This window comes from Cylas formicarius, unplaced genomic scaffold, assembly GCF_029955315.1.
Source record: "Cylas formicarius isolate icCylForm1 unplaced genomic scaffold, icCylForm1.1 PGA_scaffold_4__25_contigs__length_36172078, whole genome shotgun sequence".
Taxonomy (NCBI): Eukaryota; Metazoa; Arthropoda; class Insecta; order Coleoptera; family Brentidae; genus Cylas; species Cylas formicarius.
Genome location: NW_026844334.1, coordinates 7,279,232 through 7,299,851, shown reverse-complemented (window position 1 = coordinate 7,299,851; position 20,620 = coordinate 7,279,232). Strand labels below are relative to the sequence as shown.

The 20,620-nt window shown below is 41.5% G+C and overlaps 3 protein-coding genes across 9 annotated transcripts; 2 read left to right on the top strand and 1 right to left on the bottom strand.

Annotated features, from left to right (window-relative positions):
* Positions 1-1,156: 1,156 nt before the first annotated feature.
* Positions 1,157-16,132, bottom strand: LOC132701113 (dmX-like protein 2). Of its 6 annotated transcripts, XM_060668804.1 has the most exons (29): positions 15,993-16,132; positions 15,741-15,938; positions 15,108-15,327; positions 14,906-15,052; positions 14,733-14,853; positions 14,492-14,674; positions 13,401-13,531; positions 13,172-13,349; positions 12,946-13,113; positions 12,353-12,593; positions 12,033-12,296; positions 8,264-11,367; positions 7,928-8,214; positions 7,443-7,868; positions 6,770-7,390; positions 6,462-6,718; positions 5,729-6,406; positions 5,479-5,676; positions 5,175-5,356; positions 4,872-5,118; positions 4,725-4,821; positions 4,570-4,661; positions 4,178-4,261; positions 3,234-3,294; positions 2,969-3,177; positions 2,845-2,914; positions 2,664-2,794; positions 2,444-2,605; positions 1,157-2,015 (listed from the first exon to the last, which is right to left on the bottom strand). In XM_060668804.1, the coding sequence occupies exons 1-29, from the start codon at positions 16,077-16,079 to the stop codon at positions 1,818-1,820; spliced, it is 9,042 nt and encodes a 3,013-aa protein (XP_060524787.1). In that variant the 5' UTR covers positions 16,080-16,132; the 3' UTR covers positions 1,157-1,817. The 6 variants fall into 6 exon arrangements, with proteins under 6 accessions (XP_060524787.1, XP_060524785.1, XP_060524789.1 ...); XM_060668802.1 differs by having other exon boundaries at positions 4,570-4,821; XM_060668806.1 differs by lacking the exon at positions 4,178-4,261.
* Positions 16,133-16,521: 389 nt separating this feature from the next.
* Positions 16,522-18,759, top strand: LOC132701115 (uncharacterized). Its single transcript, XM_060668808.1, has 4 exons — positions 16,522-16,842; positions 16,899-16,961; positions 17,025-17,988; positions 18,165-18,759. The coding sequence occupies exons 1-4, from the start codon at positions 16,780-16,782 to the stop codon at positions 18,491-18,493; spliced, it is 1,419 nt and encodes a 472-aa protein (XP_060524791.1). The 5' UTR covers positions 16,522-16,779; the 3' UTR covers positions 18,494-18,759.
* A 396-nt stretch (positions 18,760-19,155) lies between these two features.
* On the top strand, positions 19,156-20,413 carry LOC132701118 (biogenesis of lysosome-related organelles complex 1 subunit 4). 2 transcript variants are annotated; one of them, XM_060668813.1, is made up of 3 exons: positions 19,156-19,787; positions 19,861-20,171; positions 20,226-20,413. In XM_060668813.1, the coding sequence occupies exons 1-3, from the start codon at positions 19,742-19,744 to the stop codon at positions 20,292-20,294; spliced, it is 426 nt and encodes a 141-aa protein (XP_060524796.1). In that variant the 5' UTR covers positions 19,156-19,741; the 3' UTR covers positions 20,295-20,413. The 2 variants fall into 2 exon arrangements, with proteins under 2 accessions (XP_060524796.1, XP_060524795.1); XM_060668812.1 differs by having other exon boundaries at positions 19,176-19,822; positions 19,878-20,171.
* Positions 20,414-20,620: the final 207 nt, after the last annotated feature.

Here is a 20,620-nt window from a genome sequence, read left to right as displayed (position 1 = left end):
CTGCGGTTATAGTGTCATACAATACAGGATCATGTGCCGTAATATCTAGCTAATCTAATTAAGGAGATCTTTAAAAATAAGTTGCGTAATCAGTAATCGTACCATCTCTCAACCAATGAAATAAACTAAATATCCGAAACCGACCACTTTCATTCTGTGTTTCGTAACGATGATCAAAGTAGGTGTTCAAAACTCTTGCGTTAGCAATTTGTGTACGAGTTGTGTTGTGAATGTTTGAATCATCTGCGATGCTGAGTGTGAAATGGGATCGTATTGCCATTTGCAAAATGATTGCTGCACAAGGTAAGTCTCAGTTTAAATAACCATGCATTTGGCACTTGAGATTTAACACAGTTTTTCAGAAGCTGTTCCGCCTCTTTTTTTATCACTTATTGTACGTTGCCAGATGTTTGTTACTGTTTGTAAATTAATAAGAACAGTTTCAAATTGTAGTAAGACAGTTATTTATTTCTATTAAGTCGTAAGTTTAAAAGCTATTTTTTTAAAAATATTTATGTCTCAGTTTCAAATTAGAGATGGGTCAATCATAAAGTCTGTTCAAGTTATCTGTTTTCATGCTCTCATAACACTTACAAAACAGTAAGTGTATAACATTTTATGTATATATTTCTATACGATGTAAGATATCTTTGTAAGTAAAATATAACGTCAGTGTAGCTTACTTTAAAATTCAACCTTGGAATTAACTATATTTTTGACGCCTTACACTAGAACATGGGAACTATATGTTTTTATTTGGTAGGTAAACTGCTGATAGATTTGCATTTTTAACTTTGAATTTGACGATATTTTGGAGGCACTGCAATAAAAATAGGAACTATGTTTTTATTTGCTAGATAAAGTCTATTAATGGATTCAGATTTTTTGGAAAATGAAACAAATGACTCGTATTTAGTATTATCTTAGATTCTTTACGTCTCAACTTAACTCAATTTGGTGATATTTTTGGGACTTGAACTACAAGTTTTTATTTGGTTGGTAACGTCATAAAACATAGGAACTACAAGTTTTTATTTGGTTGGTAACGTCTATTGATAGAAATCGCATTTCTAGGAAAATAAAACAAAAGACTCGTGTTTTGGGTTCTTTTCTCAAGTAGTTTAATTAAAAGTCGTATTAACATTTAATATTAATTTTATTGAATATGTATATGTTATAAACAATGGCAAAACAAATACAGCATATGTATAATAGTTAACTAAACAGGTGACTAGAAAGAAAATAGGACCTATTTTAAACTACATCGAAAAAAAAAATCGTTTAACAATGAAAAAATGATAATACCAACAAACGATTAAAAATACAATATTTAATTATTGAATCACAATATATTTCAAACCGACAGTCATTTGAAACGTTAAGGTTCATCTCACCGAGAAAATTATTTCTGAGAGATTCCAAATTTCAGAAATTTTACGTTCTCTGCGACAAATGTGTTGCTAAAATTGATCGACAGTGAAAGAATAAAATACTTAAATATATATTCGGCTATCTATTCAGTAACAACTTTAATAAATCGATATACCTAAGTATCTCTTAATTAATTTTAATTTAAAATTAATTTGCACCTATGGACGACCAAAAACGATTAATTTAATAAGAACCAATTGTTTTAATCCCATTCTCCACAGTATCGTGTAATACTGATTCCAAACAGCACCGAATCGGATGGCCGGGCAACGACTAACATTTAAATAGCTTAGTTTAAACTTTGGATAAGCCAGGAAACAAACTTATTAACCTATAATTTAAAGTCAAATGCGTATCATTCTTATACTTAAAGCAAATTTCGATTACTAATGGTGGCTTAGTAATGTTTCCCTATCTGGTAACTGCCGCACTTTCATACTGCCATCGGCACCGCACGAAAACAATCTCGAATGGGAATCGATGTGGAGCTGAGTCACTCCCTGTCCGATATTCTTAAAGAAGCTGCTTCTGGCGTGTTCCGCCGGCAACGACAACAGCACGTTCGGAACGGCCACTCCCCAAATCTGTTATTACAAAAATAACTCAATGCACCATCTTTTTTATTTATGACGGAATTTATGGATGAAGAACTTGACGATGAACAAATATACATCATGAGAAGATAACTTTCCAAGAACATAAACGAATTTTTTTGAAATGAATAATATTTAATGGTATAAATGGTCCTTTGAGCAGGATGTAAAATTTTTGAATTGAATTAGTAGAGTCTCTCTCAGACAGATGGAGAAATATAGGATAGGGTACACAAGGAGAAGATAAATTATGTGGAGGATAAATGCGCTCTTTTAAAAGCGAATAATATCTAAGGGTACAAATGTTCCTTCGCGCCAGATGTGAAATTATTGGATTGAATTAGTGGAATCTTGAATGAAAAATTATCATAGAAATTCATTGGACGAACCGGCAATTTTTAAAATAACAGGAATTTTACCTTAATGTCGCCGTCTGCGGACCCCGTGGCGAAGTAATCCTCGTGGGGATCAATGGCGATGCATTTCACCGCGTTTTCGTGAGCGTTGAACTTGTGCCGGATCATTTTAGACCTCACGTCTATCAGACAAACGTCGCCCTTTTTCCCGGCCGAGATGAGAACCTACGCAAAATCGGTCAGTACTTAGAAGTAAAGGGGGCAGATTGTACCCAAATATTACCTGATGCTGGGGAGCAAACACCAGACTGCTTGCTCCCTGGTCGTGACATGTGAACGCCATTACCAGAGCTTTGCCTTGGGGCAGGATAGAGTCCCAAATGCAGACGTTTTTGCTTTCCGAACTGTGACCGGCTAAAATTTAATGAGTAAAAATTTTGATTGATAATAACCGATGCGATTACCGGTCGCCAACAAGCTGCAAGATCCCAGAAACACGAAATCGCTGATTCCCTTGTTATGACACTGCAAGGTCTGCGGAAAAAAAGATTTGCGTACCTTAAGACAGATGGAAAGTGATACACTTACAAAGAAGGGACGCGTAGCGTTAACGCTTAGGCCCACTTGGAACAGGCTAAGTATGCCGTCCATATCTGCGACTCCGAATTTGTTACCGTGCTGAGAGAATCTGAGACGTGTCACTTTCGCGTAGGTACCGGGCGGCCTGGGCGTGGCCACGGGTTGCTGGTGCCCCCACTCCCACAGTTGAACCGATCCGTCGTGTCCACCGGTTAAATCTACAAGTACATCAAACGGTTTTCTTGTACGTGACCCAGCTGAGGAGTATACTCACACAGTGGGAGTAAAGGATGTGAAGTGATCCTCCGAACTCCATCGACTTTGTGTTTTAGTACCTGTACAAAAAAAAATTCACTAAAAACGAAACGAGAGTTCAGACATCGTGACGACCTAACCTCAGCTCTACCGGCATGAGGCAAACAAAGCAAACTACGCTGTTCACAACGCATGCAAAACTATTTCAAACGCTTCAAGACACTCTTCTATTCGTTGAAGCTATGAAATTAAAAAAAAAAAGAAACGTTTTTCGTTTTTATTTAGAGACACCAAGGGCGTTTCAATATTATTAAGCAGTTCCCTGGAGCGAATACGAATTTTTGAGTGCCTGGTAAAATTCAGCAGACTGTGTGGGAATATTTATAAGATAATGAAAAGAAAAAGTGCTAATAATCAAACAAAGCTGCAAAGTAATCTCTTTGGTTAGTTAGGAATCTGTAATTTCGACATCTTAAGATTTCCTACGGGGGACGGGGATGCAGAAGGATATTCCCAAAGTGCTTTCTTTTTATATATGTTTATTTGTTACCCTATCGATTTGACTAAGTTCAAGATCTGCTTCGGCGACGACTAAATCGCAAGCACAAGCCAACTGTTAAAAATGAAAGCACATTCCTCATGCAACATACGACGTGTGGAAAAATTGAAACCGCTAATGCGCAAAAAGATTTTTTTTCATTCGAATATTCTACGAGACCACAGCCAAGTACCAAGCGAGTCTCAACAGGCCATCTCGAGTGCGTAAGTGACATTCACCCGCGACAAACGCAAACTCAAAAAAAAAAAAAACAACAAAGTAATCTACCGGACGAAATTGTTGCGCAGGCGTTTCTAAACGTCAGGCTCGCGCGCCAATTTCAACCGAACCAATTAAAATCAACAAGGGTATAAACAACAATCGAGCCATCTAAGTAGTTAACTTTGCAGTGTTCTGAAACACACCGGTCGCAGCATGTGAGCCGACCGTAGCAACACCAGATGGACAAAATTGGAATCGTGACACCCCGGGAAGCTCAGCCCCTTCATCTATACAATACACACGCGCATTAAACACGTCGTCGCCATCGAAATTGTGGGTAAAAGCAGTAACGCAAACTGAGGAATCCCCCCGGTGTAGAGGTTAATCGTAATCAAACAGACCACGCAATTAAATAAGGTTATCGAAAAGGACACTCCAAACGGGAAACTTGTCAATCAAGGGTCGGGCAAATCTCTCACGTCAAACCTCGGCCGAAAACACTTTAAAACACTTTACCCCCGCCTCGATCGAAAACTGCGCAGAGAGGCTCGAAATAAAAACCGGCAGGGGACAAATAAAAGAAGACGACACTTACAACGCTCGTCCCGCGACCGCTCTGACTACCCAACCCGGGCTGCGGACTGCCCGGTTGCGTTTCTTTGTTTTTATCGCCCGAACTCTGGATCACTAGGAAAGGAGGTACGGTCGGATCCGGCGCGTCTTTTGTTAAGTTTAAGATATCCAACTCACATTCGTCCTCGAGCCACGCCGGCAGCTCGAGCAGCAAGGATATATCCATCTCTTGCAGTTCGCGAGGCGTGGCTACTACTATAAGCCCGCTATTCAGCTGAAAATAAAAATCGAAACGCTCATTGCAACTCGACAAACCAGCACTACCTGGTTCAAGCTGAACGCTGATATCGAATCTTGTTCCTTGTGAATAATTCGCACGGGTTCGAGTACGGGTTCCGACTGAGGTAGGACCTCGTCCAACCCGCTACTGATCGACTTCCGTTTGCCGAACACGGCCCTGATAAATATATCTTGAACGGGCTCTTGGTGGACCAAATAATTCCACAGCAGCCTGGCGGGTGCGGCCGAGCTTTTGTTACTAAACGGGGTGTTTTGCGGCTCTAGCAGTTGCCTACAAGAAACGTCAAGATATAATCCCCGGAGCGGTCGCGCCGTAGGGGAGAGTACCTATATTTTTGTATCGGCGGACCCGAAGTATTCTCGACGAAACATCCGGGGATAAATTCCCTCGGAGTTTGTCTCAGTTCTAGTTCTCGCTTGAGGTTATCCTGCCATTGGGTGAGGCTCCGCAGGCTGCTGTGGATCAATGGACTCGCAACAGGCAATTCGGATAGTTCCAATCCTGCCACCTAACGGGATTTAAAACTATTTGTTAACAACAAGCAGCAAATAATCTGTTCCGACAAACATCTAAATTCAGGAGGCGAAATTGAACAGAGTGTACAAGTTTGAAAAGTACCCAAACACTTACGGCCAAAAAGTCGTGGAGTCTGTTCTGCGCAATTCTCAATGTAGCCAGCTTAAGTACCAACCAAGAGTACGAATTCGGATCGGAGTGCTCGTTGTTTGCGACTTTGGTAATATTCGGAGTCGACTCAAACACTTCCTCGTCCTCGTCTTCATCTTCATCTTCACTCTCCACTTCATCCACATAGTAACTCGTTGATGGCTGGAACAGAACATAATGACATCGCCGCAATATCGCACATCGACTCTAGCACCTTCTGCAGTAAAAATGCCAATACGCTCATTTCGGGCGGAACGAATTGTTCCCTGTAAGTAGGTTTATCCTCTTTCATAGTCGACGGCTGATGCCCCAGCAGTTTGGTGTTCAACCTGACCCTTTGTTTGTTCAACCAGTTGCTCGGTCCGCTACCTTCCTCCACCTCACTCTGCTGAGACATCAGGTGGGGGTGCTGGGAATTGTTGTTGCTAATCAAACTCGCCGTTCTCAACAACTTCTTGATACCACCGCCGAACAATCTGCCCCAACTCTCACCGTTGAATGTGTGAGCGGTGACGTGGAAAAGAATTACACAGTCGCAGGTAACAAGACCGTAAAGTAAAAGCGCGAGGTATGTCGCGCTAAACGCTTCACAGAGTAGAACATTTAGTCTGGGTGTATCTTCGTCTTTTTCTCGCGCCAGCAACGCCCTTAAGCTAGTAACACCCGGCCATTTCGAAGGCAGCGTAACTATTTGCAAATTGTCATTGACGGATATTTTTCGTTTTCTACCAACCAAATGAGTCGAACAAATATCTTGCGAGTCTTGTAAAGACGCTTTGAATGTATCGGAATCGCATAACGACTGATATATACAAGCCGAAAGAGCGATCGCGAGATCTCTGAGCACCAACAGTTGGGTTTGAGTGGAAGTCGGTTTAGGCAACTCTACCATCTACAATAGCAACACAAATGGAGAAGCCAAGACAATGGTTAACTTCAATTCTTACCGTTTGTAACATATCGTGGGTGAGACCTTGCAGATATCGAATGGGATCGGCTATCACTGTCTTGCTACTAGCCACACTGGCGGCCAACAGTGGCAAGCTGGTAGGGAATGGTAAAGGACTGAGCAGCTGCTGGTGAGTCTTTTCCTGTTGCAATTCTTGCAGCAATAGCATAAGCTCCATTCTGACTGAAGCCAAGCCTCCAGTTGCCCCATGCAGGGAGCAGTAACTCAACAATGTTCTTAGCAGGGTTTCGTTGGCTATCGGAAAGAAAATTGAAATTACAGTAAAAGTGGCCTATCTACATATACCTCTGAGCCATCGTTTCCTCTTCGCCGCTCTTTGAACTTTCGCCTCAAAGTCTAATTTCTCCTGGACCAATATCTCGTGAAGCGTCGGCTTTGGATTCACCTCAACGACAATTCCTTCCGGTTCGGGCGACTTCTCTTGATCCGAAGGCTCTCCACCATCCCCGTTAGAGTAATTGCAAAGTTCTTTTAAAGCTTCCACTTCCTTTTCCAACCAAATGTACAGTTGATAGCGCAACTGACCGCCGTCTACTTCAAAACCAGTCGCCAGAGTGGACAACTCCTCCATCAAAATTTTAAGGCATGCCACGAATTTCAGTTGCTGAGCCATTATATCCACTTGATTCTGCACTTCGTCGTTTTCTTCTTCCTCCTCATTTATTTCGTTTTCTGTAACCTGTTCATTTTTCTTAACATTCATGGCTAGACCTCCGGAATCGTCGGATTCGGCATCTTCTTCATTATCACTCCACTTGAGGTCCAAATCATCAGTTCGAACTTCCGATTTCACCGGAGCACCCCAGTCGAATTCGGTCGCTTTTTGATCAATTTGTGGTTTACTGTCCCACGAAATAATACCCGTTGATATGATTTCTTCTTCCTTGATATCTTTCGGCGATACCACTGAAACAAAAATCATTTAACAATAGCCATAAAACAAGGCTGTAAGGCTCACGTGGCGTTTTTCCGTGTTTATCAGAAACCACGTAGGGTAGTTTAGACAACACTTCGAGCGCCAGAGCTGGACAGCCTGCCCTAAAATGTCCGTGAGCGGTGGCGAAATATAATTGTCTCTCTAATGGAGTAATAGACTCCTCAATGAGAATATGTCGCCCGTCAGGTAGCAAAGTTTTTCTTTGGCCGTAATTGGCCAAATGTTGTCGTACCAATAGAGGATGCGTCCTGAGATAGACATAGAAATTAAATACGTTAGGGTCAGCCTCTTTGGTTTCCCTAGCTTCATCATCGTGCGCCGAGTGTTGCGTACCAGCGTTGCCTATCAACAAGGTACTGAGGGACGCCTGGTAGTCTTTTAAAGTCCAAAGTGCCATGGACCTTAAGAAAGGATCAGGATGAGCTTTGGTTAAATCCTGATTTTCGCCTAAAAATAAAAAACATCCGCTACTGCCCCTCACCCACAATTGGTATTGCTTTTCATACCATTTTCATCGCACCCTAAAATTTCTTTATACAATAACTTCCTCAAACTATCTCCGTCCCCTTCGTACAAACGTACGATGACGATAGCTAACTGAAGGTCGTTAATACGGTGTAGACATATTTCCGTGGCGTCTTTCAAATTGCCTGCCAATAAGAAAAAGGCTGCCGCGTGCTCGAACCTTTGTTTTCCTAATAAAGCGTAAGCATTTTTCAACGCGGCTTTCCTCCACCTATCTTCGGAGAAATTGTTAGAGAAAAATCTGGTCATGCGCTCGTCCCTTTTAGATCTAAAAACAACCTTATGGTAAGCAATTTCCCTCGGTAATTAGATTTTACCTATAAAGACCCCACAACAAATTCTTTTTATTCATGGCCAGATAATAAAGAGCAGCGTCCATGGGATCTTGCTCGGTTTGGTAAGCGGCTTTTGCCAAGACTTGGACGCACTGCTTTAGCAGATTTAAGTTTCTGATCCACCATCCTACTCCGAGTTCTCGGAGTTGCGTCCAAGTGGGACATCCCTTGGCGTAACTGGGAATCAAATTTAAAAGCTCCTCTTGGCTCTCCGAATGAAACGCCCAAGCCAGATTGTTATTTCCCACTCCCTGTTTCTGGAACTGAGATCTTTGCGCCAAAGGAAGGCACCTCAGTAGATAGCTGTAATGCTTCATTGATAACAAAAACCTCAAGCCGCAGTCGTCGAGGTTGTCGGTTGATATTTCATCTGATTGAGAGACGAGATTTTCTTTGGCTATAGCGGATTTTGCCGCATCTATTGCGAACCTTTCTGCCAGATCGGTATTGCATGTCGAAACAGTATCTGCTAAGGCTAGAAGATGCATTTGATCTAAACTCGATAAACCAGGCAAATGCATGTGAGTCAACAATCTCGATAAGATTCTTCCTTGCTTCGGGGTGAAATGGGTCAGACCAATGTTCCTCTCCGACGGCCTCCTTTCCAAGTTTGGCACCCCGTCTTGATCCTCCAATAAAGTATCTAAAGACTCTTCCATTATCACATTATTATCGAACAGCTGTTCGTAATCCTTTTGTTCTTCTTGGGTCATGGGCTGTTCTTTATCAGCAGCTAACAGCGTCCAAAGAGGCAGCGGCGGTATATTGCTAATTTCGTCATAGTCTAAAGTTATTTCGCTAATACTCGCTCTATGTTCGGGACTACCTGCTGGAGGATAGCTGACAGAGAGGGTTCTGGATCTACTCCAACCTTGTATTTCTTCGGATGGCTCCTGATTCCCACCAATACATTTGACCAAGTGTGATAAAATCGCTTTCACCCATCGAATTTTCCCAGAATTGAGAAGTTCCATTAGCTGCTTAGGATGATATTGAGGTAACACCGGACATGCGATACGCGAGGCTTCGAACAGCCCGTAGTCGGGCATGTAGTCGATGTTCTGATCCTTATTGCGTTTCCTATCCAAGATTTGCAGATTAACCGAGCTTATCCTGCCGAGGGTCGGTATTGCGGCCAACTTCCTTTGGTTCTCCTGCGTTAAAGTTCTGAAATCCATTTCGCGATTGTTGGGTTCGATTTCGGCCATACCGTTTTGTTTCAAATTCGGATTCTGCGGCTTCCATTGCGTGTAAACGTGCATCTCGGAATCCATACCGACCACCAATATGCCGTCCCTTACCCAGCTGATCTGCATAGGCAGAGCAGGTAGACCGTCTGCCGTCTGAAGCTCGATCTTCCTAAGGGTCATCCACTTGAAATCGTCGACGAAGAGAGGCTGCGCCAAACTGCTGGCTTTCCTTAATATCGGCCTGAAACTGTTCATCGATTCTTTCATGGCTTTGACGTTGGCCTGAGCCAAGTCCGTGGACAGGGGTGTGTACAGCATGATCTTGCTACCACAAGCTACAGTTAAAATATGAGAACCGTCCTCGTTAGACACCCAGTCCAGTTGCACGATGTGTTTTTGCGTGAGAGGACAGATGTTGCCCATTTCGGTAATCGATTTGCGTAACGACTGCAGCGTTGTAAAACTGGGAACCGCCAACAACGTAGGTTTTATGGGTTCCGCGGATAGAGTTTGCCTGTCGTCGTTGGCCAGAGTGTGTAGCACTTCGTTGATCCGTTGTTTCTTTTTCAGGGTCCTCGAGTCGTACAGATAACTCAGGTCGAGGTGCCTATTGATGTCGATCCTGGGTAGATGAATGTTTTTCAAGTGAATGACGTCTTCCAAAATCCATTCCGTGCCGCCAGTGGATTCGCATTCGTAAATAGCGACGCAGAGGTTAATATACCTCGAATCCTGATCGTGTTTGCTCGGTCTGGTGAAACTTTTGCCGTATTTGTAAGCGCACGCCAATCGTCCCGAATACGCGACACTGATGTTCAAAACCTGCCCGTCGATTTCGATCGCGGATTCTTTAATCATGTTCCACTCGGTCCAGACTTTGCCGGAATTAATCACGACGTCGTTCTCCTCGAGCATTAACCCGGAGAACTCCTTCAAGTGGTTCGGATTACTCGATACCATCCAAAACCTGATGATACCGTCGCTGCAAGCGGTCGCGAAACAATATGGCGCCAAGCAAGCGGGATAAATAGAGGCGGAGCTTAGATGGCCTGCTGCCGGTGTCGCGTGAACGATCTCTACCCCGTCAGGCAACGGTAGGATTTGCTTAATCTCTCTGGTCACGGTCAGATTAATATGGGGACTAACTTTACCCTGCCTCAAATGCAACGACTCCATACTATTCCTCCTTGAGAAGTCGTTTTCGTCTTGCACGAGATTGCAATCAGGCACATACATCTGACTAGCCGTCAACGAGCACTCGTTATCCGTCGAAGCGATCGTCAATTTCCACATGTGTATGATCGTGTTTTGGTCGGTACAGTCGAGAAGGACGATAAAGAAAGGCTCTTCGAACACCGAAGATAACTGAAGATCGACCATCGCGTCTTGGTTGACCACGTTAGCCGTAGCGCTCCTTTTACCCGTAATCAATTGTTCTTGATAAACGTGCAAGAAGGTGGTGTTTTGCCATTGGATGGCTTCGGCGATCGTTTCCAATTGAATAATGCATCCTGGACGGGAGGTGCTCTGCTGGGAAACTATGTTTATATTTTCCAGCAGGGTTTCCTCGTTCAACGATGACATATCCGACACCGTTTCGTCGTCTGTATTCTGTTTGTTTTCTTTGTACGATACCAGATCAGCCAGGAGGGTCCTGGCATCGATCACGGCTTGATAAACGCGCAAACATTGACCGTCCGACGCCACGAAGCATGCGCTCGGCGAGTTTGACAGGTTGCCCAACGTACTGGACGGCAACAGGGTCGGAATCCACGCGACGTTGCTAAATGCCGAAGGTTCGGGCGAGCTGATTCGCGCCAATTCGCATATACCTCCGGATTTTGACAGCGGCCCGACCGCGTCAACTTTCCACAGTATAAGTTCACTACAAAAACCCTGGAAGGAAACTTACTTTTTGCGGTCCATAGGAAAAAACAATTCGTTTTTAATATGTCAGAGGGTGCGCAAAGAAAAAAAAAACGGATTTGTCACGAAATTACAAAAATATTTACCACCACAATGTGACCATATGTCCGCAATTAAGGAAACGAGCGTAGAATGCATACAGAGTATTATTGAATTGTTAAGATATAATTTAATGAGTGAAACTCAGGGTCATGTGACAACAATTACAGTAATCAAGAAAGATAGCTCCAAAGATATTACTGGCTTATTATTTTATCCACTAACACTGCAAAACGCACCAATATTACCACCTTATTAAATTCCAACCGTAATAAGTATTGTATTTCATTCTTTCAGATTTAGGCGACTCTGACCCAAATTTCAAAAAAAAAAAACGAGTCGCCTGGGTTATGTTACTACGTTTTCCTCTCAATACCATACAAGAATCTTGCTTTTAACATTAAGTATGAAATTGTTTATTAACTGAGCCTTCACTTGCTCTATAAATTTGAAACTTTTCAACGACTCCTTTCTATACACAGGATACGTCTATCTTTAGATAAGCATTACCACCACACCAAGAGGGCGAATAAAAAATAAAATAACAACGTTCCTAAACTACCGACTGGGTATTCTTTTTCCTGATGCAGACTTACGTTTCTATTGCGCGATTTGTTTTGGTCGATAATGTTATGGTGACTGGTGGTGAGAAGCAGCGGTAATACGGGGTGACAAGTGATGTCGTTCACCCTAAATCTGTGCCCGGACGCTCTGCTTCTGTGGCCAATACTTAAAACTTGGGCAAATTTACTTTGATCGCCGAAAGTGATCTGCCACAGATTTAAAGTGCCGTTATCGTGTTTTGTCACCAAATAAACGATCGGAGATGTTTCGTTTTGCTCCTCAGCGGAGTGTTGATGCTGAAACGTCAACAAAACTAACAAATTAATAAGCCCGCAATTAAAAGCAAACAGACTTCCGAATAGGGCTTGTTTTCGTCTTCCTCTTGCACGCTGGCCAAGTTTCTGCTGGTTTGCTCCCTTTGAATAACGTCTTTGACCAAATGCTTTAGCAACGGCGTAGTGCTATACAGGCTAACGGTGGTAGACATGCTCATCGAGTCACCGATAGGAAATGCGGTGGGGATACGCGTAGAAAAGGATACCTGAGCTTGCCGAAATGATCCGGGATGAAATTCATCCAACCATTCGACCACCCTACGCGTTATAAGTTAGCAGAAGATATTTACACCGTTATAAACGAGCTTTTATTGAAGGAGACCCGATAGAAAGCACATAACTGCCGCGATCAAAGATTTTTGTTTCGAAGCCACGCATGTAAGTATTTCGCTTTTCTCTTGACTGTCAGCCGTGTCGAATCCTCAAATAAAAGTGTGGTAGCTTCCCAAAAACCGATTTTTATTTTATTATATTACTGAAGTGTGACTGCAAAAAACTGGGGAAAAAAATGGTTCTCCAATCATGATTTGCACACCAGCAATGTTGAACTTTTATGAATGGTATGAACGAATTATCGGATCTCCTTTTTATGCAACGTCATGGAACGAACCATATTAAGAAGCTGCCGTCAACCGGATGTATACTAAACAATAAATCGGGACTGTGGTGCCAATCCCTTAGAAAGCTCTCGATTCTGGCGTCCACACCGTCAGGAGCTCCCGACTCCATGAGCGGTTCCAGGGAGAATTCCTCAGACTCAGGGTTTTCTACTACAGGTCTAAGAAAACAAAGTTATTGTTTAGGATGGCGCGATATACATCGAGGGCCACATTTACCGCGCAAACTCTTCCAAAAACAACTCCGCCTGTAGACTGAAGTGCATTTCTTTGTTATCCAACCAATGCAATACGAAAGCTGGACGCGGATTACAGTAACTTATGCTCGGCACCAAGGGAATATCGGTCTCCGCGTTGACGGACGCGGCCAAATGGAAATGGAGCCCGGGTGTCACTCCTGCATTATCATTTTTGAGGGAAACCATCAAAATGAAGCGATTAAAGTTACCTGTGCCGTGATAACCGTACGAATGGAAGTCGTGTACACTATAGGTGGAGGGCAGTGTAGGAATGGGCGGCGACGGGCCTCCGATACCGTGGCCGTGGTGCTTCGCGTTCCGCCTTATATGGAAACACGTTCTAAAAATAACATACGGTACCTCGAGACGCCGCGTTGCAGATACCAGTCATTTTAGCGTTCACAAAACACCAATAAATGTAATAACTAGTATGTTAACTGTCCACAGAAACGCGTCAAATAATAAAAAAGCTATATACACAAAAACGTGAGCTCGGAAATAAGTATTAATTCGCAAAGAAGCGCGGCTCTCAACTCCCCACTCGGCAAATACTTTATTCGACGCTCATTCCAACTTACCCGCACTTACACAGTATCCTTGGTATATTAAAATACAAAAATACAGAAATCCATTTGCTATTAGTGAAAAATCAGTATTAACCAATGTGTAAGGTGTATTTAAAGTAATCTAACTAGGTGTATTACAACTAATTTTCAATCATATGGAGCAGTTCTCAGTAAAAAAATTAACATTCAATACATAAAATGTTATAGATAAAATTAAATTCTCATCATCCCTACTACTCTTCATTAAATGTTATTCGTCAAATGACATATATACGCCTATAATAAGGCACAGAGGTAAGAAAGAAATCTCAACAAAGTATTTAAGAAATCATCTTGCTATGTGATTAAGACCGATTTATGCTATAACATATAGCTACTAGATACATTTAAGCCTTGCCTTTGCTGGCTCTATAAGCATTTTTGGTGCCAATCCCATAACATAAAAAATGTAGTTTAACAATCAACATGACCACTGACAGTTCTTCAAATTTAGCATTTTTAATCAACAGCTTTTGATAATTATGAGTTAGGGATACAATTTAATGAGAACATGTTCCGTAACCCCATTATCAGCTGGGCAATAAAAATAATGACCATAATTGGCGCTTATTGCTTGAGGATACTGAAATACTACTAGCATAGACAGAAGTAGAGTTAGTATTGAAAGAAATAAATGAGAACGAGAACTGCGCATATGCCTTTCCAAATCCATCATAAACCAACATTGAGCTTACTTCATATGTTTCAATCTCTGCATGAACCTGTGCTTGTGACGGTGAGTTCTAAATTTCGGGTGGTTAGCTTGCGGATCTAACTGAGATAAATTAACTAGACCGTCCTCAGGCAGTACGGTCTCCACCCACAAACGACATATATTGTCTTTACATGATGTCAGTAACATATTAGATACCGATCCTCTGAAAAACGAACTTTTTGAGTAACGATCGAAAAGCACACCCTTCGTGAAAATTTTACTTAGGCATATATTTGCTTGTAGTACGCCATGATAAATGTGTAACGGCTCTCGGGTGCGCTATATAAACAAACCCGTAGTCAAGCTCGGGTGGTTCGTCAGTACTTTTTGATGTAAAAAGAACTGAAATTTTTAAGTTCTTTACTTTTGCCATTTTTTTTCTATGGTGACTTACAATGTTTGTTTTCATACCAGATTTTTACTAGTCTGTCGTTTTCGCCGCAAGTGGCAAACAGGGTTCCATCTGGGCTAAACGCCAGATGTTGAATTGGTATTGCGGTGATAGCTTTCCAAACGCAATTCCAAGAAGTCTGCTCTTGGTCTGAAATTCCACAAAACATTTTTTTTTAAAGGAGTATTTGCATAATGATTTCTACCTTGTGCTTTTTCATGATCATCTTGATTATCTTCACCCTCAGGGCCACCACCCAGAGTAAAAGTTACAGCAGGTTCCTCAATAATTTGCTGCTTTAAGTGCCATAGTTGGACATCGTCGCCGGCTGTTAATAACCGGGTACCCTCGAGGTTCCAGCTGAGGGCGCGTATAGGAGAATCGGTTTTTAAAGTTCCCGTTTGGACCCACCTGTAGTCCAGACCCTGAGAGAAAATCCGAGAGTATAAATGGTACAGGAAACACCAAAAAGATTCTGGAAATATCAATAGTCACGCCCATTCTTATGAGAAACTCAATTATTAAGATACCATATTAGTGGAAAAGTATGATGAATGAATAAAAAATCTAATGAATGAGAAAATCGTAAAAATCTGGATGTTTTTCAAGCTGAAAAATTTGGTTGCTGTATGAAAATGAAAAGTTTAATAACAACACCATCATGCATTTTTCAGGAGGTGTTAACTCAAACCCTAAACATATTTTTTAAATCGGAAAACACTTAACAATACCTTACACCCATAACTTTTTTTAACTCTCTTCTGAAATAACATAAAATGAATTATTGAAACATTAAAATTAATTGCCAGACTTGGTGGCAATGATTTCATCAACTTACATGCACAGAATTATTATGAATTAAAGGCGTAGGTTCGTAAATGCACACGGTATTATCGTAAGCAGCGGCAATTTTGCCAGTATCACTAGAACAATCAATAGAGCTGATTCGAATGTAATCATGAACCGCGCCAGGTATAATCTGCACACGCTCGAAAGTAGAGGCCAAAATAACAATGTTGCAGCCAGCGGCATACGCCTAAAATAAAGTCCAATTAGGAAAGTAAACATAATGTCGTCCAATAAAACTTACGGTAAACGGGACACCTTCCACAGAGCCGACAGCGAAGCACTTGTCGCCCGCGTTACACGCGCCACTAACAATCTGGTGTAAATTCATATTTTAAATATTTTCGGTAATTAATTAACACATTTTAAACGACATCGCTAATTGCATGGGAGAAAATAATTTGGTTTTTTTTTTGTTTTATGACACTCGAAAGAGACGTGCGTGACGCAAATCAGCTGACTAATAAACATCAGGCTTTGAATAGTTTTGGTCGGTTATGTTACCCCTGATTTGTGTTTGGGTGAACTTTTGACGACGCCTAAGATGCTTGATAGTGACGTAATAAATACTATTGTTTTTCCCAAATTTCTCAGATTTTTATAAGATTTTTATTACAGGTGACAATTAATTATTCAGGATTGCAACACGATATATAAACGTGAAGTTAAATTAATTCAGGCCACAATCTTCATTAATTATTGTCATTATTATTTTACAAATTTTCTGGATTCCTCCTGTATCGGTTGTTGATATATTGATAGTATTACAGTAGCGTGTAGAAGTTTCTTCGAAAAATTATTGCTATTGCTGTAATAATTTTTATAAAAATATTCAAATTTTATGTCTCGGATCTGAATGTCGACTTTTAATGTTCCTTTGCAACTCGTCCGGTCAGGTGTGGTGTAAGGAAAATTAGTCACAGATTGGGAATGCTCTCATTTTAAACCGCAAAACAGGAAACGATGATAAAAAATTTTTCGTTTTATATATTGTCATTAACATTCTTGTCGGCGTGTATAGAGAGCCGAAAATGGCGGATCTCTTTCATTTTCGAAAATTAGACAAGGCGAGACTCATCGAAGTTTTAAGGGAGGTAAGTATATATCCTCTAGCTGTGACAAATAAATGCAGTAAAATGCATTCATGTAGAACGGGTACTACGAAGTTGCCACTACATTGCAACGCCTCGATGTCGACGGGAGCAACTTTCTGGTAAGCGGTTGATGTATAATAATTTCGCCAAAATTATAATCTGGGAAACATTTTCCCCTCCAGGACCTAACAGAAATTGATCTCTTGAAATGGTCGGTTACATCTTTCAAAAGAAAATTAATGCTCGATTGTATTAAAGAGATATCGCGGAACCCTAATAAAGTGTTATTGAAAAACCTCCCGGCAACGGCCAGGAATCAGAATTCCGCAACCATAAAATTTAAAGGAAGGCTCCAAGAGCTGCTGAGCAGCGGCAACCAAGTGCCACCCGACTGCGTTAAGCCGCATTTGCCTCCCAAGAACCATAAGAACGTGGATAAAGAAGTTTTCCCTCGAAATAAACAAACTCTGGGTTCTTGCCACTTGCCACAAGACGATTACATCGAGCCCGACGACATAGCATCTAAACCCGTACAGACGACAGAGTGGGCGGTGAAACCCAGACCTCCTTTACCCCTACCAAGTGACAAAGTGAGAAGATTTAAGCCTTCGTTGCCATTTCCCGACAATCCCCGCGACAGGAACCTCGAAAACCAGCGGGCGGAGACTACTGCCGCAACCATCACATTTTTGCAAAAATACCAAGTAGGTTTAAATAAAGAGAGGTCGCTACCGGCGCCTCCTCCAAATTTGCCCGTCGTACAGCCTTCGTTTAAAGCCCCTTTTCAAGACAGCGACGACATTTACGAGGCCGATCCTCAAATAGTGGATGATAATTTTGAAGATGCGAGACTTCACTACGATAACCTATCTGTTCAAAATTCTGAACCGGTTCGAGTAAAGAATGAACGCCCGCCCATAAAAAGCAGACCCCTGCCGCCGCTACCGTCGGCAAAATCCGCGGGAAATGGGCTTATGTTTGAGCGGGACAGCTGTGGCGGGAAAGTGTTTCGATTTTCAAGCGTTTTCTCGTTACCCAAACCTCCAGCTTTTGAAAAAAAGTTTACCGTCAACGATGCTTCGGGACTCGATCCAGATAGTGAATTTTCCGATTCAGACGACGGGGAGTACACCGAGGCGGCTAGTTGTAAGTATAGTTTGTTCGTAAATCGCATGCGTGATACGTCACGTAGGGGAGTAAGTGCAGATTTAGTGGTTTGTCATTATAACTTACAACGCAATAAATGTAGACTTTATCGCAAAAATAGCTGTTGCATACACAGGGTATATACGTAAGGGGTGTTCATTAATTTTTTATTTTAGATGATGTGACGCGCCACCCCTGTTATCGGGACATCGACAGAAATGGAGCGAAACGAATTTTGCAAAGACTTGAGGATGGGGCTTTCCTGTTTAGACCTAGCAACACTTACACGTTGGGATTGACGGTAATCCACAATAAAAAATGTTACAACGTCGGGATACAGCTGGAAGAGAATAGATTCATTTGTAAATCGTCGACCCTAAACGCTCCCAAATTTAATACGTTGGAGGAGTTGGTTGATTACTATGCGGAACATCCTTTGATTCTGAAGAATAGGGACAACAGTTGCAGTAACGTGTACTTGAAAATGGATTCGTTCAGTCACTGAGTTCAATAATAATCTTGATAATCTTGAAAATTAAATGTAATTGATTTATAAATTCCACGTTAATTTAAATGTTTAACGGCCTTTCGCTATAACATAATATCAAATCAAGAGAACTAATTATTCGTCCATTTAAATACTATTTTTAATGTTAGAAAATGTGCATATACTTATATAGGTGTATAAATGTTTAAAAAATAAATAGCAGTCAAAATGGAAGCACCAAAACAGATATTTACAAATTTTTTTCATGTTCACGGTTTCACTTAGTTTCTACTTTTTCTATTCTTTTTTTCATTAAAAAAAATACTTTCGCATTTCGAAAAATTTTTAAACAACTTAATGCAATTAAAATTCGCACCTTTACTTTTTATTAAACAATATGGCTGTTCAATAGTTGTTGTATTCTACAACATTGTCCCTCTAGCTAGAGTTCTCCGTTTTTACGACCTAATCCGGTATTTAACTTTTTTAAATTTTTATGAAGGTCTAACCGCAGGCCTACCTCGCTACATATAAATGCTGAAAGCTGATGGATTGGTGTAGAGTTTCATCGGTGAGATTCCTCAATTATTATTAGTACATGCAGTGAAAAATCCATTCTTACTTTTAAATCCCACTCTTAAAATACAACAGTCCGCACGGCACAGTTCTTGTCAGCTACATCGGCCTTGGTTTGTGGTGCACATGCTGAAAAGAATGATCCTTTCCGGCTTTATAACAGGACGTTGTAAAAACGGTATATATTTTGGAGAACTCAACTAGAGAAACGCTTAATTTTATGGGTAGTGAATCTTATTTAAAAGCGGCAGAACCATCTTCCCCAACGAACACATCTAACCAGCTGGTAAACTTGGCGTCAAAAGTGTAATCAGTACCTAATCTGTCTTTAGTAGGTCCATCAAAACTAAACTAACCAAAACCAGCCAACATTAACCTCATAAATTTAATAACGTAAATTAAACATGTCTATGAAGTAAACTTCCGCAAAAATTCGGGAACCAAGTTCATCTGCCGGTGAGACGCTTCATCTTCGCCATTGGAGCTTCGAATCACGTGACCACCTTATGCCCTTTTGTTAAAAAATATCTCCCTGAAAAATAGCCTTTGCGTTTTATAATGGCAGTTGGATAGATTTAATTCCATCCCCTAATGTATGCCTACATTTAAAAACCCACGTACATTATTACCATCACCGATTGATTCTCATCAAATACCAAAACATAACCTCTACATTTTGCAAATGGACGAATGAGCCCGTTTATTGTTATGTTGCAACAAACTGTGCAGGACTATAGTAAGTATGTGGACGGGGATGGTTTCGCAGCCAAAGTGAGTCGAAAGAATGCGCGTAATACTTTTACTCGAAGCGGCCGCCATTTCTCAGCTGTTGCCGCTGCACAAGACTGTGGACGACCTGCAGGCGCGGCTCGAAGAGTTTGAAACGATGCTGACTTTCGTACAGGCCGATGCGAAAGAGTCCCGAGATGTTTTGATTAAAATTTTAAGTTACAAACCGGAATTCGACGAGTTGTGTGCCAAGATCGACACTATCGAAAGGCTAGTGGGTCACGTCAAGACCAATTTTGCGGGGCTCGAGACAGAAATCGAGAAAAAGGAGGCAGCGATGGGAATTGCAGACACCGCCAGCAAAGTGACAGGCATTTTTACGCCATTTTTCGTAAGCGCGAGTGATGGGCTTGCTTTTTTTTGCCTAACAGATATCGATTTTTAGAAAAAGACCATGGAGAGAAAGCAGGGCACATACGAAAAGCCATTTAAAACAGAAGATTATTTTAAATAAATCAATAAAAAAAATTTTAATGGCTTCCGAGTAGACGAATTTGGGGATGCAGACGAGTCTAACCTCAAATCTTACATTTGGGGCCGGGTGGGGGGGGGTGCAGTGCTACTGCCCCCAGCGTTCTGGGCGCTTTTCAGGGATCTGAGTATTTGTGGTTTTTATTTACTTGTTTATTTGGCCCCACAACCCAGGCAATTTGGCCAGCTTACAAATGTTTGAAAGTAATGCAAAATTCCTAAAGGATGGGTTCTTAGAGAAAGGGTCTGGACTATTCCACCATCCTCCAGGTTTGTTAACATAACATTGGGATAAATTCATCTAACGGC

Coding starts and splice junctions, on each gene's coding strand:
- LOC132701115 (XM_060668808.1), top strand. CDS start 16,780: ATGGCGGATCTCTTTCATTTTCGAAAATTAGACAAGGCGAGACTCATC. Junction 16,962..17,024: donor TCGACGGGAGCAACTTTCTG/GTAAGCGGTTGA, acceptor TTTCCCCTCCAG/GACCTAACAGAAATTGATCT. Junction 17,989..18,164: donor GTACACCGAGGCGGCTAGTT/GTAAGTATAGTT, acceptor TTTTTATTTTAG/ATGATGTGACGCGCCACCCC.
- LOC132701113 (XM_060668802.1), bottom strand. CDS start 16,079: ATGAATTTACACCAGATTGTTAGTGGCGCGTGTAACGCGGGCGACAAG. Junction 4,822..4,871: donor CAGCGTTCAGCTTGAACCAG/GTAGTGCTGGTT, acceptor TTTTATTTTCAG/CTGAATAGCGGGCTTATAGT. Junction 3,295..4,177: donor CGGCTCACATGCTGCGACCG/GTGTGTTTCAGA, acceptor TTTTTTGTACAG/GTACTAAAACACAAAGTCGA.
- LOC132701118 (XM_060668812.1), top strand. CDS start 19,742: ATGAGCCCGTTTATTGTTATGTTGCAACAAACTGTGCAGGACTATAGT. Junction 19,823..19,877: donor GGGATGGTTTCGCAGCCAAA/GTGAGTCGAAAG, acceptor GCCATTTCTCAG/CTGTTGCCGCTGCACAAGAC. Junction 20,172..20,225: donor GCATTTTTACGCCATTTTTC/GTAAGCGCGAGT, acceptor ATCGATTTTTAG/AAAAAGACCATGGAGAGAAA.